This window comes from Lithobates pipiens, unplaced genomic scaffold (genome assembly GCF_037356315.1).
Source record: "Lithobates pipiens isolate NorthernLeopardFrog02 unplaced genomic scaffold, aLitPip1_a1.2 Scaffold_16, whole genome shotgun sequence".
Lineage (NCBI taxonomy): Eukaryota > Metazoa > Chordata > Amphibia > Anura > Ranidae > Lithobates > Lithobates pipiens.
In genome coordinates, this window is record NW_027507748.1 from 548703267 (window position 1) to 548723240 (window position 19974).

At 41.6% G+C, this 19974-nt stretch overlaps 1 protein-coding gene across 2 annotated transcripts in view; it reads left to right on the forward strand.

Moving 5' to 3' along the window:
* ESYT1 (extended synaptotagmin 1) overlaps positions 1-19974 on the forward strand; it is a 157268-nt gene that overhangs the window by 46835 nt on the left and 90459 nt on the right. For both annotated transcript variants that reach the window (XM_077483405.1, XM_077483407.1), the window contains 2 exons: positions 14723-14764; positions 17292-17426. In XM_077483405.1, coding sequence (XP_077339531.1) covers positions 14723-14764; positions 17292-17426 — 177 coding nt within the window. The remainder of the gene's footprint in view (positions 1-14722; positions 14765-17291; positions 17427-19974) is intronic.

Below are 19974 nucleotides of genomic sequence, written 5' to 3' on the forward strand. Positions count from 1 at the left end.
TGGGCACTGATAGGCGGCATTGTATTGTATTATACTGTACTCATGGATGCCAATCAGTGCCAAACATTAATGCATGCCAATCAGTGATGCCCATTGTGGGCACTGATTGGCATCCATTGTGGGCACTGACTGGAATCCCTGGTGGTCTAGGGTGGCATACCTTGTGCTGGGCATCCCTGGTGGTCTGGTGGCATCCCTGGTGGTCCAGTGTGGGCATCCTTGGGGGGGCTGCGCTGATAATCGATCAGCACAGACCCCGCCCTGTCAGAAGAGCAGCCGATAGGCTCTCCTCTACTCGTGTCTGACAGACGCGAGTGAGGAAAAGCCGATCACCGGCTCTACCTATTTACACTGTGATCAGCCGTGATTGGACACGGCTGATCACGTGGTAAAGAGTCTCAGTCGGAGACTCTTTACCGAGATCGTAGTTGCGGGGTGTCAGATTGACACCCCGCAACAACGATCGCCGCAATGCGCGCCCCCGGAGGCGCGCAGCGGCTCAAAATCCTGATCACGTCATATGACGTCTGGTCAGGATTTTGGAACCACTATGCCGCCGTGTTTCTGTTATAGGGCAGGTGGCAAGTGGTTAAGGCAGTGATTCTCAACCAGGGTTCCTCCATAGGTTGCTAGGGGTTCCTTCAGCATTGGGCCATTTCTGCCTCTCGGATAAGTTTCCAACAACACCATTGATCTTTTTAGCTATATGTAAGGAGGCAATTCTTCCCAATGACCACAAGTTTAACCTCCCTGGCGGTATGATTCAGTCTGGTTTTAGGTGCTGAAAGCGGTACAATTATTTTGCATGGAAATTTGGCGTTTTATATTGTAGTCTTGTAATTCTTAGGAATAACGCTCTTAAATCTGTTCAAACCAGAGTCTAGCAGACATCCCGTGTATGATAAAGTTTATAATATAATAAATAATAATAAAAATGATTCAATAATGTAATCAAATCCTAAAACACTGAAAAAGGGACACTTTTTGGTTGCTATGGACAATCTCCAAATTTCAGGCAGAAAAAACAGTATTTATAATATAAAGGTGCATGCAGGGCACTGCACAGACCACTAGGGACAAAGGGGGTGTGTAATTTTTTTTATAAAGTACTGTAATCTGTAAGATTACAGTACTGTGTGTGTTTTGTGTCTTTTTACCTTTTTGAATTTGCCGCCGTTCTCCGCTCCCGTGTGCCGTAACGTCGCAGGGAACAGAGCTCGGCGGCATTCGGCACTGTGAATCGAGCGGAGGACAGCTCGATCACACAGCGCGGAGGACATCGCTGGATCCAGGGGACAAGGTAAGTAACTCTCCCTGTGTCCTCCCTGCATCCCGAGTCTGGCTCGGGGGTTACCGCTCCTGTTAGTAAAATCCCAACCCGAGCCAGACTCGGGATTACCGCCAGGGAGGTTAAGGACCATTCTTCCCACTGACCATCACACTAATGTATCATGAGTTGTATATTTCTAATTTTTAGCAGGGGTTCCGCCGAGACTGGAGAACTATTTTGAGGGTTCCTCTGTGTTGAAAAGGTTGAGAAAGGCTGACTTAAGGTATAAGATGCTATCTATCAATCAATCAGTCAATCCATTGATCGACCAGGGTACAGCCAGCCTGTCTGATTTATTTTTATTTTTTTAATTCAATTCTGAAGGCTCCCTGTGACTTACTGTGTTGATAGGGGGAATTAAGCGATTTTCTTTAGTTTCCACCCGTGTTGGAAGGAAAGATACTTAAGTAATCAATGGGCTTCTTCTCTTGCTAATAAATGGTGCAAATCTGTTTTCTTTTGGTGATAACCTATTGTACTTGCCGCGATAAGAATGGTGCTGGGGATCTCTATTATGTACATAATGTTACTTGCTCATTTATTATAGATAAGGTTAAAATGTTGACTTTACGGGTTCCTTTTGACAAACATGTCAGGCAAGGTCCTAAAGTATCAGTTCTTAAAATAAGATATATAGCTACAGCATACACTTTTTTTTTTTAGAACATCAGCGCTGTAATAACAATACAAACAGTAGTTATTTGTGATGATCCAATACAAGCTTACTTGAAAAATCTCCTTTCATGTTGTGAGTCCTACCTGTCTACTGGCCATCTATTTCCACACCTTCCTGGATTCTCTTCACGCTTTGTAGCTTCTCCTCTGCTCATTCCTTTGATTTACTTTCAATTTCTGAGGACTACATATCCCACGGTACCTTGCTTCTGGCAAGCAATGACTCCTGAAACTCTTCCTCTCAGCAGCTCTATAGAGCAGGAAGCAGGCTCTGTGAAATGTGTGACACAGCAGTGCCTATATGCAGGTCACAGAAAGACATATCACAGAATTCAAGGGAGTAAATGTGAACTTTACAAAGTAAAGCTGACCATAGGCAAATCAAAATTTTGATCAGTTTGCGCCCATCCCTGCTCGACACAAGTTGATTGAAGTTTTCTCAATTAGGGTCTGCAGCCGCTGACCAGTGTACTTTGACAGCAGCAGGTGCAGCTGTCAGAATACAATGTCCCGTCAGAGGGAAAAGGGTGGGATTCCTCCCTCCACCTTGTTTGTTTTTCATTAAACCAGCTAGTTGAATGAAAAAAAAAAAAAAAAAAAACATCCAGAAGTAGGCTAGAAATAATTGAAATTTCATATAAAAATAATATAGATAAACTTTCAGGTTCAGTTCACACTGGAACCGGCCGCGGGTCGCACAGGAACGCTGTGCTTCCCTGTTCTCCGATTCAGGGCTGAATCTTTGCCTGAATTCAACCCTGAAAAGGAGCCAAAGACACACAGCGTTTCTGTGTAGTGCGCTTCATAGCCGCCCTGGAGATGTGTGAACCGGCTCCATAGAGAGCCGGTCACATTCACCTGCTATGCAAATTGGATGCGGAGAAACCCAAATCCAGCATAGGTGTGAATCCAGCCTAAAGTGTCAGTTCATCCTAAACTGATATTTCAGTTTTGCATAGATTCTGGAGAGTTAGAGTATGTAAACCCAACATTTGATATTGCTAATATATGCCTGCTTTCCATGTATCCTGTTCTCAATCCCTGGTGCTCCTGCCAGTCCTTCGGCTTTCCTATTAAAAACTGACCACACTTGGTGCAAGAGCACAGCATGGTCAGTTTTCTAGCTATGCAGGGAACTTGGCCTGCTCTCCTCCAATGATCAGACTTGTCCTGACACCCCCCCCCCCGCACAGCCTTTCACTGGGAAGATCAGTGTGCTGTTGCTCCTCCTCCCCCAGCTCTTTTGCAGCTGTGAACAAAGGGAATGTGATCAGCTATAAAAAAAGGGGGGGGGGGAGGTGTGTGTGTGTGTGTGTGTATATGTATATGTATATGTGTGTGTGTGTATATATATATATATATACACAATGTATCTATCAGGCACCCAGCAGGTTAGCTCTCTGTGCTGGATGGTCCCAGAGCTGCACATCTTCACAGTCCATTATTTTAGAATGGTGAAAGTTGGAATTTTTTTTTAAAATGTTATATTTTGTAGAATTTCATAGGACGGGTGTAAACACGTTAATTTAGAAACCATTTTTTTTCATTTTGTAATAGTAAGTGTAAGGGAGGGTTTTTAACTCCTGTCCATTTTAATTTCTTCTTTTTTTGTGTCCCACTGGAAAGTAAGAGGGAATCCCTCCAAATTGACAGGAAATTCCTGGTGGTCACCACGGTTACCAGAACTAGTGTCCCCATTGGAAGATTTCCCCTTTATTCCTGTGATGGTTTCCACCCAAAATGTGGAATTATCTTTCACTTTCGATGATAAGCGCCACCAGAACAAATGGAGGGAGTGAATCTCCTTAATGGGGACACAGATGACAATAAAAACCGGCAGATGTTCTAATCCCTCTCCACCGTATTTAAAACTAAAAAAGTTTTGCCTTCTATTATACTTGGAGTGTAAAAGTCCTGTTTATGTGGCACCCTCCTATGTTAAGGATTTAAAGCTAGTTTCGGGCCTGTTCACATGTTTGAGGGGACTGGCGTTTTCTGCACTAGAAAAGTCTCTGAAAGGGCACACGGAAAATAATAGTTTTTTATGTGCCATTTTGACAGCAGAACGCAGGCAGCAGGTGTATTACTATGCAGGAATCTGCAGCATGTGTGCAGATTTCCACACTTCTCCACAGCTTTGTCCACATTAACAGGAATGTCACTTTGCTATTTGACATTTCAATAAAGTTGTAAAAAAAACAAAAAAAGTAAAATGGTGCCTTGCCTTGTAAAGCTCTGCCTAGCGGACAAAAAGCTGAATGTAAAGTCTATTTTTTACACTGTCTCAGGGCTGCTATCCAGTAATTATTATAGATGAAGAGGGAGGCAATAAAATGTTTACAGCAGACCTTATGCAGGGTACCATCAGATAAGGATACCAAGAGAGAGGGCAGGGGCCATAATAAAGCCGGATACACACTACTAGCTCTGGTCAGGAGCCGATGTACGGTACTAACCATGCAAGGTTAGTCCAGCGATCTGATAGGGGGACGGCCCCTCCTGCCAGAACATCCGATCAGCTCTCTCTGCCATTGACTAAGAGCACTGATCAGGAGTCGGTTGGCTGCTGATTTTCCAGTATGCACGTCCGACAGAAGCTGGCCGAACGGACAGACTGACATACACACAGGCAGAATTTTGGCCGGTATTTTTTGTACCGGCAAATGTCTCCCGACATTCTGCCCGTGTGTACGGGGCTTAAAGGAGCTGTAAAGTCTCAAGGTGAAAAACCTTCTGTGCTACAGCAGAGCCCCCCTTTTCTCTTACCTGAACCCAGTCATTCCAGCATCGAGGGCGAGCCCTTGGCTCCCGCTGCTGTCAATCAAATCCAGTGGCATGGGAGCCAGGGCCGAGTCCTGCTGTCTGTGTCAATGGACGTAGCCGCAAGACCCCGGAGCACGTCCGCACGAGTGCCCCCATGGAAAGCGGCTCTCTGTGAGGGTCCTCAATGAAGAGGAGGGGTCAGGAGCACTGCCGGGGGACCCCAGAAAAGGAGGACCGGGGCGGGGCCATTCTGTGCAAAACCCTTGCACAGAGCAGGTAAGTATGACAGGGTTTTTAATTTTTTATATAAACAAACATTGCGTTTACAATCACTTTAAGCAAAATCGAACGGTATTGAATTTTTAGGAGCATCTAATTCTGTCTTTTAGTGTAATGAGCATTTCATGTAACATAAAAAGTATTACTATATACCTTCTTCCTATGATCAAATGAATAAGTGGCCAGCAAGCAGATCTTGTATCCCTGCATAGTCCATTATTGTGCTGGATTTTCCATTAGCTGATTGCTTTGCTGTCAATGCACGGCTGCCCTGGCTGTGGCCCTGCTGATTGAATGCTTTTTATTTATGTCTACAATATAACTCCTTACAACTGGGAATTCTGGCTAATATGTGAGGATTCTCGTGTTCTTTTAATTACTGGGTAAATGTGTACATAGGCAAAGAGTGTTTTTTTATGTTATTCTGTATCTTCATAAGCAGTTGTAGGCCCCTGTATTTCTGCAGCACAATATATTCAGACATGGCATATGCAGCGGCTGTTATACTAAACACCCGCAATAGAGCTTTACATAATGGTAGTTTTACATTTGCAAAAGAAATACATTTATAAACAGCCTTGCTTCGCCTGTTAGATGACATAATAAAAGGACGTAAAATAAATTTAGTGTTTTCATGACAGTGGGGTGTCTCTCAATTTGTAAAGGTGTATATTGTATCAGTGTGTTCCGTATGTTTATCATACCAGATTTGAACACGACTTTGCTGTGTGTTCACTATCCACCAACAATGATCACTACATTTGGGAGCCCCCTGCTTCTTCACAATGACCACAGCTGTCAGTAACATCATTGTTCCAGCATGAGGGTCAGGCATGATAGCATGCACTAGTCAAATATGAGTAATGTGAGAAGAATTGTGCAGATAACATGCTAGCTGTGACTGTGCAGAGAACACTTGGCTGGTTTGGCTGCGTCAGAGCTTGACCATAAATAGGCTTGCTGAAGTTCCCTCCACAGTCATGACATTTCTCACTGGAATTTTGAACAGTGGAACTAACCACATTATCCTCTTGCTGAAATGTTTATCTGGATTTATGGGCGATTAAGCACATTGTGGATTACACTACCAGTTGGCATGAAGCCAGATAAGTTCTTCCACAGTGATGGTGCAGGGCAAGCACCATGATCACCTGGAGACATTTAAAAAGCTGGCCGAGGAAAACAGTCTAAGCCCTTGTACACACGGTCGGACATTCCGACAAGAAAATCAGTCAGATTTTGTCTGACGGATTTTGTCCGAAACTGGTGTTGCATACACACTGTCAGACAAAGTTGTCGGAAAATCCGATAGTTCGAAACATGATGACGTTATTTATTTACAACGGGACTATGTTCAGGCTAGTAGCCAATAGCTTTTGTCTAGGAATTTGATCTGAGCATGCGTGGCACTTTGTCTGATCGGAATTCTGTACAAGCGATTGGACAAAGTCCGATCGGATCATGTTGTTAGAAAATTTTTATATCCAGCTCTCAAACTTTGTTGGTCAGACATTCCGACGGAAAAAGTCAGATGAAGCCCACACACGGTCTGATTATCCGACAACACGGTCCGATCGGACATTTTCCGTCGGAATGTCCGACCATGTGTACAAGGGCTAAGGCAGTGGTCATCAACCCTGTCCTCAGGGCCCACTAACAGGTCAGGTTTGCAAGATATCTGAAAAACATCACAGGTGATATCATTTGCTGCTCATGATTGCAGTATTCTAGTCTACATCTCCCCAAGGTAGTACATAAAACCTGGCCTTTTAGTGGGCCCTGAGGACAAGGTTGATGACCACTGGTCTAAGGTACACACTACAAGTTTTTTTTTGTTGAATAAAAAAAAAACGGTTGGAGCCGCTGTACTAATCATTCAAAGTTAGTACAGTGACCCCCCCCCCATTGAGCTGTTGTGACAGGGGTATCCCCTGCCAGAGCATTCGATCAGCGTGCTCTGCCATTGGCTGAGAGCGCCGATCATGAGTTGGTCATCTACCGGTTTTCTAACATGCTCGTCCGACAGAAGCTGGCCGGCTGGCTTCTGTCGGATAGACCAACATACACACAGGCCAAATGTTGGCCATTCCTTTTTTTTTTTTTTTTTTGACCGGCCAATGTCTCCTAACTTTCGGGCTGTGTGTAAGGGGCTTTAGTCAATGGTAAACTTTTGACTGGGATTACCTGCATGTAAATGTGCAGTGCATCCATAAACTTCCAGGTTTTAAGACTGGTACCCTTCCTTTTTCTTCCATGAAATGGTATACTATCTGAAATGTCAAACATATCAGAAATAAAGCAGAATTACAGTAAAAATAATAGGATGAAGTTGAATAGCCCATTATATAACATGTTTTTGTACTTCTTGTCCCAAAGGCGCTTTAGGAAGAGCGAGAAAGCCTCCACAAAGTGAGGAAAGGACAAATGGGGAGGGAGGGTGACTGTACATAGCTGGGACATAGACAACAGTAAAAACTTAACAGGGATTTTAATCCTTACAACTATTCAAAACTAAAAAAAGGTTTCACCTATACATAATGCAATATCCTTGAAATGGTCTGTTTTAAAATTGATACACTGTTGCTAATATGTATATGTGATCATCATTGGTTCCTTTTGTTCCACCATGGAGAGGATGTGGTAATTAACCACAACTCGGTTGTCTTATGTGGCTTGTTCTGATTGATTGTATTTGTGCGCGGTTTTTGTATTGTACCTTGGTTACCAGATTATTAAACCGGAAAAGAGCTCCCAAAATGTAAGTGGTTAGTAACCTTTTTACAAAGCTTATGCCCATGTAAAACTTCATTTTTTTTTTTTTCTAGCAACTGGCTTTTTAACCATCTCAAGTCTGGACACTTTCACCCCCATGCAGTCCTGAATGACAATTATTCATGCAATGCAACACTACCCAAAATAAAATTGTATAATTTTAGATAGAACCTGCTTTTGGTGGTGTTTAATCACCACCGGGTTTTGTACTTTTTTCTATATACATGGAAAAAGACCGAAAATTTGGGAAAAAATTAATTATTTTTACTAGCTTCTGTTTAATACCCTTTCTAAATGTTGTCCAAAATATATTCTGCTACATTTGTTTGGGTAAAATAACCGAAATCATTGTATGTTGTTTTGTCTGTGTGAAAGTTGGAGTCGACAAACTATGGCATATATACAGTATATTTGAAAATTGTTTCTGATGTACTGACTGGCTGTCTCATGTCTTGAGGCCCTAAAATGTCAGGACAGTACAAAAAAACAAAAACAAATAACAACTTTATGGAAATTAGACAGTCCAAGATATTTAGTAAGAGGCATTGTGAGTTTTTCTGAAGTTGTAATTTTTGGTCTAAATGTTCTGGAAAATTATGAAACTAAATAATTTAACTAATAATTTCTCACACACAGCATGGGCATACTTACAATTACACACAAAAATGCATTCTGCTATGCCCTCTGACTATGGGGAAACCACATGTGTGCAATTTGATGCATAGAGGGGCCCAAAATCCAAGGAGCACCTTCAAGCGGTCCAGGGGCAAAAATTCGAAAAAATCGAATTTCCTGATTATCAGTAGTATCACCAGGACAATGGAAATGCCCACAATATAACCCCATTTTAAAAAGCAAAAATTCCAAGTTATTTTCTGAAAGGCATAGTGAGTCTTATGAAATTTCTAATTTTTTGCCACAAGTTTTTGGAAAATGCAGGAAAGAAACTGAAAATGCATTTTTTTTACATAGTTGTCAATTGAATGAAGTATTTCTAACACACATCATAGGCATGGACCAGAATTTGCCTTAGTTGTAGACTTCACCCATTTTTTTTTTTTTAGATGGTGAGCCCTGATGTGTACCATCAGAAATGAGGATGTGTGGGTGGCATGCTTCCAACCTTTACAGGAAAGCCCTGCTCTGTAGTAATTGTGAATGTATTCTCCTTGTGCATTTGCATGTTGTACTTTTAGTGCTTGCTGTGGTGAAGAAAAAGCATATCTTCACTCTGGTATAGGGCAAGGCCTGCAAAGCAGACATGATGTCACCCTATGTGATTAGAAGTCTGATTGCAGTGCCTTTCTTGCAGCCAGACAGGAGTCAATGATTGAATGTTACAGATACACTTTTTCCATTCTTGTCATTATTCAGCCTCTCTTTTATTGTGATTTCCTCACTCCTACATTGGTTTCATGAGCTTCTTCACATGCCATCACCTCTCCCCTTCCTCTTTCATACAAGTAACCTCAGTTTCCTTACTTGCTGATGCTATCATCAGCACAAGATAGTCACATTTTAGCAGCTAATAAACAAGCGGAAACCAGTATGAATAGATATAGAGGACAGTGTGTTTGGCAGCCAAGAGCTTTCTGTTACATTGTGTACTGTTTTCTAATTTTTGATGTGTTTATTTTATTGTAATTCAGATAGCATTGGGCTGAAGGGATATCACTCGTGGGGCCTTCATCATCGTCAACAAATGCCTCCATCCACGTTACACTGTGCGGATGGATGAATCGCCCACTATGGCTATTGTATTTAGACAGACTGACCCGTCAGCTGTCAAAATACCTGAATCTGATTTGGAAGCAGCCAGCCGCTGTTTGTCCAAATGTTTACTGCCTGGCTCCTTCATTTTTATTACATTTTTTTTTAAATCTTTTATTTAAAGAAACTTGAGAGCATGGATCACATAATTTACAGTTACATGAAAGGTGGCAGAAAAAGAATAAACATTAGGTGGGGTAAAACAGCATAACATGTAGGGGTGTAATGGATCAAAAAACTCACGGACTGGATTGTTCCTCAGATCAGAGTCACGGATCAGATTATTTTTCGGATCAGCAAAAATAAAAGACAAATCTTGTTACACCCACCGGAGTTGTAGATTTCACAGTTATTTTCAACACAAAACGGAGCTTATATGCTTAAATACAGTATTTGTAAATCCGACGGACTGTTTAGATATTACATCTTAAAAACAGCAGCAAACCTGCTGACCTTACATGGTTGCTAATGTGCTAATGAACACCTCTGATTTTCACATTTAACTAAATCAGAGGTGTTCTGTCACATTAGCAACCATGTAAGGTCAGCAGATTTGCTGCTGCTTTTAAAATGTAACATCTAAACAATCCGTCAAATTTACAAATACTGTATTTAAAGTGGTTGTAAACCCTTACAAACCTCTTTGACCTACAGGTAAGCCTAGATTAAGGCTTACCTGTACGTCCAAGAAATATCTCCTAAACCTACACGGTAGACAGCGGCCCGTAGACAGCGGTGCGCAGGCGCACTGAGTATGCCACTGCTAATGGCGATGTGCCATTAGCGGCGGCTTCCGTGCGCATGTGCGGAAGTGATGTGATCACTGCTCCAGCGCTGTGAGTGGTCGGAGCAGCGATACCCGGAAGAAGATGGATGCTCCGTGCTACAGGGGACAGCGTTGACATCACTGGCTCTTGTGTCAGGTAAGTGACGCATAATGGGCTACTATGCGATGCATAGTAGCCCATTATGCTTTACCTTTTGCAGGGAGACAAAGGGGAAGTAAACCCATCAGGGTTTACTTCCTCTTTAAGCATATAAGCTCCGTTTTGTGTTGAAAATAACTGTGAAATCAAACTCCGGTGGGTGTAACAAGATGTCCGCTTGCCCCCTTCTCACTATCATTACTGTGCAGGAGTGTGGGGTGTAGCAAGATGGCTGTGATGAAATGTCACTTCCTGACGAGACAGTGGCCGCCGGGTGTACCAAGATGGCCACCACTCCGGAGCTAGGCCGAAGCCGCGGCCTTTCCAAAGCCACGTAAAATATGACAAGCATACATTTCGCTTTTAACATATAAGAGTCGTCTTATGGTGGTTCTAATAGATCATTATTGTAGACCTCCACTACTGAGTCCCCAGGTCTCTATTTCGTTACCTTTTAAAATGCAGCAGTGAGTGACTCCGTGGGCTCCATCTTAACTTTTCTAGTTACTACAAATCAGTACAAGAAGACTAATTCTATAGAAATGTTCAAAAATTTGAAACATAGGAAAAGGAAGTAGGGAGAGCTAGGAGGAGGTCAAGAGAGCCACCAGGGCCCACAGAAGAGTGGAAGGTTTGGGGGGGGGAGAGGGTAGAGTGGGGACAGAAGGGTAGGGGAGCTGGACCCAGAAAGTGGCGATGAACATGCATCTCCGGGGCAGTAGTAAATCCAGATAGAGTCAATGGATGGCGTTGGGGGATTGCCGCCTGTTATCCTAGATGTATCTTCGGAAGGAACTAGTCCATCGTGTCACTTTCAAAAAGGGCCTGCCCCTCGTCAGAGAAGACAAACATCTCCTTCATTTTTATTTTATTTTTTCAATTTTTTTTAGGAATGCAAGACAAGAGGCAGCCGAGAGTGCCACCCACTCAGTGAATTTCACTCTGTTTGGCCAAAGTTTGTTTTTGCCAGAAGAATAGTGCTTAAATGGGTTGTAAAGGTTCATTTTTTATTTCTAAATAGGTTCCTTTAAGCTAGTGCATTGTTGGTTCACTTACCTTTTCCTTCGATTTCCCTTCTAAATGTTTTTTTTCTTTGTTTTCTTTGTCTGAATTTCTCACTTCCTGTTCCTCGTCAGTAAGCTGTTCTGGCTGACTAAACACCGCTCGGATGATGGTGTGAAGTTTACAGAGGAGAAACAGGAAGTGAGAAATTCAGACAAAGAAAAAAAAACATTTAGAAGGGAAATCGAAGGAAAAGGTAAGTGAACCAACAATGCACTAGCTTAAAGGAACCTATTTAGAAAATAAAAAACAAAGCTTTACAACCCCTTTTAAAGCCTCTTTTTTCAGTCTTTTTGTCCCAAAAGGAACCCTTGAAATTATATTAAGGTTTTGGGGAACCCCTGCTAAGGCTCCATTCATGCTTGTGCCACTTGTCATGCAACTTTGGACATCAAAGTTGCATGACAAGTCTTTCCCCATGTTTTCCAATGATACCCATTCATATGTGCGTGACTTAAAGTTGCAGCAATTTCGAAGTAGTTCATGCACTACTTTGGTCTACATTTCATGCAACTTGAGGGCTATAGACTTCAATGTTAACCCTCAGAAGTTGCACGAAAATCATGCCTGAATGTTATACAATGCAACAGTTGTCCATTATCACTGGTCAAAGCCAAAGTCGTCATAATCGTAATCCAAGCCTCACCCGTCCAAAGTTGCGTCAAAGTTGCACTCCAAAGTTGGCGCAACCTTGAGTTGAGAGTGTCCCCTTCCCCATTACAGTAGTGATTACCATTCTTACAGATAACTAAAAAGGTCAATAGTATCATGCCGCTAATTCTGCCATGTGATGTTGGCCCCAGAACTATGCAGGCGGGTGGTCAGTCATCTACAGCTCAAGGAACTGCTAGCAATCCTGTTTGATAATGTCTTGTTTAAAGCAATTTAGGGTGTTTAGCACTGGTATTTAGCTTCACTATAAGCGATACTTGGCATGGTCAAGCGGGCGCTTGATTTAGTGATTGCTTTGAGAGATGCTACAGGAAGATTGCAGATTATATGGAATTTAGTGACCCTTATGGAAAGAATAACCAGGTGCTTCATATGTGATGTACAATAAAGAACTTCTAAGGTATCTGCACATGGGTGCTTCTCATTGTGTTCCTAACATTATGCTAATGGATCCAAACAGATCTTCATTTCATTACTAAGTAAGGTTTTGTTTATTTAAGATTTCTTAAGGTTAAGTTTTTTGTGGATCTAAAATCTCACTGGAATTGAACTAAAGTAGTACAGAAACCTTTTTCCAAAATAGTGCCGTGCTGGGTTGAATTGATCTGAACAGGCACCACTGAAAACAATGTGATTTTCATTGTCATGGGATTCTGTGCGACTGAAGTCACATCTGAAATCACACTATTGTGAACGGAGCCTATCCATACCTCCCAGCTTTTTGAGATGGGAATAAGGGACACCTATTAGCAAAAGTATGTAGGCATAGGACACACCCCTTGCCACGTACCCTTTTAAAGGAGAAGTATCCAAAAAAAATGATTGGTTAAAGCCACAAGTGCATTTTTATTTTTACCACTACTATTCCTTTATACTGGCTTTTGACATTTACAAATGCAGCAATTTTAGAAATTGGATGAAAGGTTTGGCACAGGGAAGCAATTGTGGAAAGATAAATAGTGCATTTTTTTAATACAACTATTTAGATCGGGGCAAATGAGGAGGAAGGGGGGACAGAGGGACTTTGTTTTAAATTAGGGACATTCCTTCAAAATCAGGGACAGTTAGGAGCTATGCCTATCTGTTTTCTATGCATAAATTGCTGTGTTATGCTTATGTAGCCTTTTTTGGGGAGAGCAAAAAGCAGTTCAGCTCTGTGTACACAAATGGTGGGAATTTATGGTGAGTGTGAACGGAGTCTTTGATTGGAAGGGCTGCCTCTTAAGCCCCATACACACTATCGGTTTTTTTGCTGATTTTTTTTCCTTTAGATTTAACAAAACCATATAATATGAGGTCAAATCTTAGGAGTTTCAATATGTATGCAATCAGGCTGGCCCTTGCACTACGTGGTTTTGGTAAATCTGAAGGAAAAAATCTGCAGGAAATCTGATAGTGTGTATGGGGCTTTAGTCTTCTGTTTCAATGTAAGTGTAAACGGAACTAAACCGTCCTATCTTTTACAGCCACGGAAGCTGCCATCTTAGTTTCTGTTTGCTCTGCAGTTGTCATGGTGCTACCCATGTGATGAAGTATGACACCAGCCATTTGATGGCTTGATAGTTTGGTTGAGCGAAAACGCAACAGTCACAGAAATCATTCCAGTCATGCCTTCAATATACTGTAATTGGTTTAGGAAACCGTTACAATTGATGGGTTTAGTTCTGTATGAGGTTTACCAGGTGGATGCTCAGGCCTTATTGATGCCAGCTTGGTTTTTGGTGCTTCAAGCTGCTGCTTTGAGGTTAGGCTTCTCTACTCTGTTTTTTTTTTTTTCTGTGCGCCTGTTAGAGTTTTTTTTTTTTTTGTTTGTTTTTTTGCTGTTGGCCCCCCCCAGTTATTTTTGCTTTTGGATGTCCCAGTTGTCTAAGACTATGCCTGTGTTCTGTACGTTACTGCATTTGTAAAATCTATTTCTTGGAGTACAGTGCAGGACACAGGAAACTTCTCTCTCTCTCTTTATTTGTATCTTTTTTTGTATCGATTGCTGGGAATGGGAGGGGTTATATGGGGGTCCTTACAGCTTTGATTGCCATCGGTGTCTAGTCACCTGATGTTGGCTGCATCTAACCTAGGACTGTAGCTGGCCATATAGCTGTCCCAGCATGTTGAACTAAAGAAGAAATGATCTGATTGCCTCATCCACACATTTGAGGTGGGTGGGGACAATCGCTCCCACTGTGTTATTGTACTCTTTACATCAAGGTGAATTCTTTGCTGTCAGAATACATAGATCAGCCCCGAAGGCTATAGCTTGTGGCAGTGATCAATCCTGTACTGTACTGTACATATTTTAGGTGAAAGTCAAAAATCCTGTTTTATTTTTTCACAAGTCTGTTTAGGTAAGGGAGCAGTGGCCATTGCAGCTGATGTCTCATGTGATTGTCCTGTATTTATAAATGAATCTAATTATAAAATATCTTCAGGTGAAGCCATAAATTACATTTTTTTTTTTTTCTTTCTATTTTTGCAGGTTACCTTCCCTGATGTAGAGAAAGCAGAATGGCTAAACAAGGTAATGCTATTAATGCTGTAATATTCATTATTGTAGAATACTGTAGAGCAGTTGTGTTAATCTCCATTTCATTGTGGGCCGTATCAGCATTATGGTTGCACTCAAAGGGGCGGTTATATCTGTAAGACAGTATAAATGTATCTACTCTTTATCATATTCGATAATTGCCTCTGAATTGAATTATTACTGGTTTTAGTAATAACCTAAGACTGAAGCTGTGAGGGGCGGGTACAGACTGGCATAAAGCACACTCGCACTCCTGTAGCAGGTGATGCAAGTCTCAAAAGGAAGGTTGCACACCGCTGGTATCATCCACAAGAAGCTTTTGGAGACCACTCAGACAGTGTTCTGTCTAAGCCAGGCATGTCCAAAGTCTGGCCCGCGGGTTTAATATGCCCCCCCTGGTGAGTTGGGGAGATAGAGAGAGATATATATATATATATATATATATCTCTCTCTATCTCTCTGTCTATCTCTGTTTTGTGGCCCCCAAAAGATATATACCGTATTTATCGGCTCTGCCTCGTAGGGGACAGGGAGGAGGCGGGATGAGTGCCGTCAGATTACATACAGGAGAATATAGAATATCCTGCAGCGTCTGTAATAGGAAGTCCCGTTTCCTGGGCTGCCATTGGATGACTGTTCTGTCTATCATAGGAAGCGGGATTTGTATTAAAGAGGCCGCTGAGTAAACAGGAGATTCTCCTGTATGTAATCTGTCCGCGCTTCATAAAATCTGGCCCTCTTTGAAAAAAGTTTGGACACCCCTGGTCTAAGCAGTCTCCAATAAAGTTTCATGTGGATGATACCAGAGGTGTGTGAGCCTCCTTTTCAACTGACATAGAATTGTACTATTCTCATAATAATTATAAGCAGATGCCCAGAATACCCCACCCCCTTACATCAGGTGTCAAGAGCCCCCCCAAATCCCCCCACAATAAGAAGTCAAGAGTCCCCCCCCCCCCATCTTGTACTGCTGCTGAGAAGATGCTGTGGGCCCACCAGGAAGCAGAAAGCACAGTGTCTGGAAGAGGACTGGAGTCATCTGCCTGCGTCTGCTGAATGCCAAGACCAGGGCAGATAGACAAGGAGGTGCTGCAGCTGCCCAGAAAGGCACAGGATCTGTAGAAGGAGTTCTGTCCTCCTCTCTGCTGCTGACTGCTGAGACAGGGTGGGGGCAGAGACTAGGGGGTGCCACAGCTGCAGGAGAGGTGCGAGGGAAAATGAAATGGCCTGGTGGGCCAGATACGACCAGTGGGCCTTGTGTTTGAAACAGGTGCCATAGAGTATACTTCCAGATAGGGGGTCTCTATCAGAGTGTGTATGGTTAGGACATTGCTTGGTATGCTGCCTTGATGCAAATTAAAGCTAAACCACAATAATTTCTTTATCATTCATCACGGGACATAGAGCACCATAGTAATAACTATGTGGGTTATATGCTCTGTGTCCCGTGATGTACTCCAAGAAAAGGATTTTACAGGTAAGCTGTTATAAAAATCCTATTTTGTTTTGTTTTTGATAAAGTCTGGAAAAGTTGAAATTTTTATCAGCTTGTTATTTTTTGTCTGTGACTCCCTTTAGGGACAAGTGAGAGATTGAGCAGTTATCATTGGGGCAGGAAAGCACAGACAGCAATAGAAATGTGTTCAGTTCTATCCCTTCCCCATTATACTGTAAGTTTTTGTCTCCATCCCTATTGGAGAGATTTCACATCACATCCTGTCCTGACAAAAAAATTTAGGAATTCTCCTAAAGAGGGACAGCTAACATTCACTCATCAACCCATTCTTGCTCTATATAAAACAAAATAGAACAAAAGATTTAGCTGGAGTGTGAGTACAGGACAAAAAAGGCCAAGAAATATTCTTCCAGACATGCAAACTGTATTAAAAATGATGTACTTACATTTTTTAATTTTTTTACATTTGCAAAACTGTATGAATGGAAAGCATATGCCAGTGCATAGTAGCTAATCTAATTTCTCAATATAACTTGCATAGGCTTTATTGTTTGATATCCAAGTCTAAATTTAGCATAGAATTGTGCAAAGTGAATGGGAATAGGCTATATTGTAATAGTTATGTTATTAAAGCATATGAAAAAAAAATTAATTTTGATTTATTTTACATTACAAACAGTTTCTCCAGTTTTCTAAGCATTATTTTAAAGCCCGACTCTGGGAATGCTCATTTACTAGGGGACGGGGAGCACAAGATAAAGGCTTTACATAAATAAATAAAAGCTTATCATTGGAAGCATGTCTGCCAGTGTTAAATGGTTTCTTTCATCCCCGTAAACTGATACATCTGGAAGAGAGCTTTTTCTTTTTTAAAGCACAGCACACTTACAGGGAAGATCACCAAATTAAAATAGGAGAAAGAGACAAAAAAAAAACAAATGCAGCCAGCAATGAAAGTGAAGAATTGATAGGATTCTAGGCTAACACCTTTTTAAGTACAACTGGTCCTTAGGCATAACGTGATAAAATGTATATGATCTGACTTGTGTATAACTTTTCTTTTAGCTTATTGCACAGATGTGGCCATTTATTGGCCAGTATTTGGAGAAGATGTTAACAGACAGTATAGCACCTTTGATCCGCTCAAGCAATACTCACCTGTCCACTTTCTATTTTACGAAGATCAACCTTGGTCAAAAGGTAAGAAACCAAAATAAGATTCCGTATTAGCACTGACGCTACTGCTAATTCTGTTAAGCTATTAAAGCCCAACCTATCTTTGCACAGTCTGAACACTCGTAGTTTAAAATACACTTGATACAAGGAATGCAGACTATGTGTGTACCTGACTGGAGTACTATCAACTCTATCTGTACAGTAGTGTAGAGCAGCCTTTCTCAACCAGGGTTTCATGGAACCCTAGGGTTCCTCCAGAGGTTGCAAAGGGTGCCTTGAGCAATGAACAACTTCCACCTCTCAGATGAGTAACCATGGACAACAATTACCTTTTTAGCTATCTGTAAGGGGGGGGGGGGTTCTTCTCAATGACTACAAATGTAGGGAGCAGTCTTTCCAGTGACCATCACTCTAATGTGCTATGGATTAAGTAATTTATAGCAGGGGTCCTCTGAGCCAGGAAAGTTACAGTATTTCAAGGGTTCCTTCTTTTGAAAACAGTTGAGAAAGACTTGTGTAAAGGTTTTAGGCACTTGTGAAAAACTAGTGTAAATTTAGAACGAAAAATACAATTTAATAGTTGTTGGTTAAAAAATAAAATGAGTGCCTAAAAAAAAAAAAAAAAAAAATTCAACCAAATTAATATTTTGTCTGACCACCCTTTTGCCTTTTAAAATGCATCAATTCTCCCAGGTACACCTGCACACTGCTGAGGATTTTGGGTGGCAATATTAAAACAATTAGACCAAACTAAGTTGCTAATAACCAACAGGTTAAAATACAATCAATAAATCAAACAGAATCAGCAGAGTAGGAGGAATGAGACTGGGTTAGGAAATGCCACTCTCTACTAACAAAGTGAGGTTACTGCAGATAGTTCAGTGAAAAAATCTTACACAATGGTGACACTGAGCACAACAACAAGCAACAGGGTGGTCTTACTACATTATCAAGATCTCTCACAGGCAGAAATGTCAAGGAAGACAAGTGTTTCCAGATGTGCTGTCCAAGCTTTTTGACAGAAGGTACAAAGAAAATGTCAACAATGGCACAAATTAAGTGGTTGGCCAAAGAAATTGGCACAGCAGATAAAGGCACTCATACAGACGTCTCTTCACAAGATGACCAATAGCACTATCAGCTCCAACTTGGCAGAAACCAATGGAATCCTGGTACACCCATCTACATTCAGGAGAAGTTTGATCAGAAGTGGTCTTCATGGAAGACCTGGGGATAAAAGCCATTGCACTGATGTGGGAACAAATCCAAGCAACTGGCCTATTTATGAAAGCACATGATGGTGGTTCTTTGCAGGTTTGGGGATGCATTTCTGCACAGGGAGTTGGACATTGGATCAGAAATAATAGTCTTATCAATGCTTTGCTTAATATGGATGAGCTCAGGTGTGTTTAAATCCTAGTCTGAATGTAGCTAAACAAGCCTGTCAGGAAGCTGTCACTGTACTTCCGCTTAGGCATTCCCCGTACTACAGCCTAAAGTATAGACGCCAATTTCGCGTTATGTTACTGTTGGTTTGCTGATTGATCAGTGCTGTATATTCCTGTTGTAATGTGAGTGTTTTTAACCTTTTGGATTAATTTTTACTCTGATGTGATCACACTTTTGTAGCATATTTTTATATTCACTTTTGAGTTTGAGCTGTTTACTAACTGAAAAGGCCAGATGAGAGCAGATCCCGGATGGGTTATATGCTTTCCATGAACAATCTGAAGCTGGTGGTCATGGTTTTGTGGTAAGAGTTCTTCCTTAAGGGCACGGTGGACTCGCATGTGACAAAAGTGTTTTTTTTTTTTTTTGTTGTCAGCACACACTTGATCAAATAATTCCACCTGATACTTAATCATGTGGGCTTGGACGTTTTCACGCTTGATGATTTTATTTGGACTTTTTAATTCTTATTATCACATTTATTATCACAGTTTTCACCTTATTGATTCCTTTTATATCTGTTTATTGCCATATGGATTTATAATTATTTCACATTTGGTTTACAAATTTTTGATAGTCAGATGATTTAGCGCTGCCTCATTTATGACAATATATATGTGCGGCTGCAAGGAGGGGAATGCCCCGCCCACAAGATGATTGGACCAGCTTCTTGGCAGGCTCACTCAGGTGGGTTCAGACTAGTATTCAAACTCGCTCTATCTAGCTCATCTCTAAGGATATACTCATCTATTCTGCAATGTCACCAGGGAGGCGTCTACTCTAATCGGTCCCGAATTAATTCTGCAGCAGGACAATGACCCGAAACATACAGCCAAAATCATGGAGAACTATCTTCAGCGAAAAGAACAAAGGGCCCTGGAAGAGATGGCATTACCCCACAGAGCCCAGATCTCAACATCACTGAGTCTGTCTGGGATTACATGAAGAGACAGAAGCAACACAAACAGCCTAAATCCACAGAAGCGTTGTGGTAGTTCTAGATATTTTGAACAACCTACCTAGTTACTTAAAAACTGTGCGAGTGTACCTAGTACTAAACTAGAGTCCAATATACTTACCTCTTCTTCAACGGCTTAACATCTATGAGGTCCCTCACAGGTGC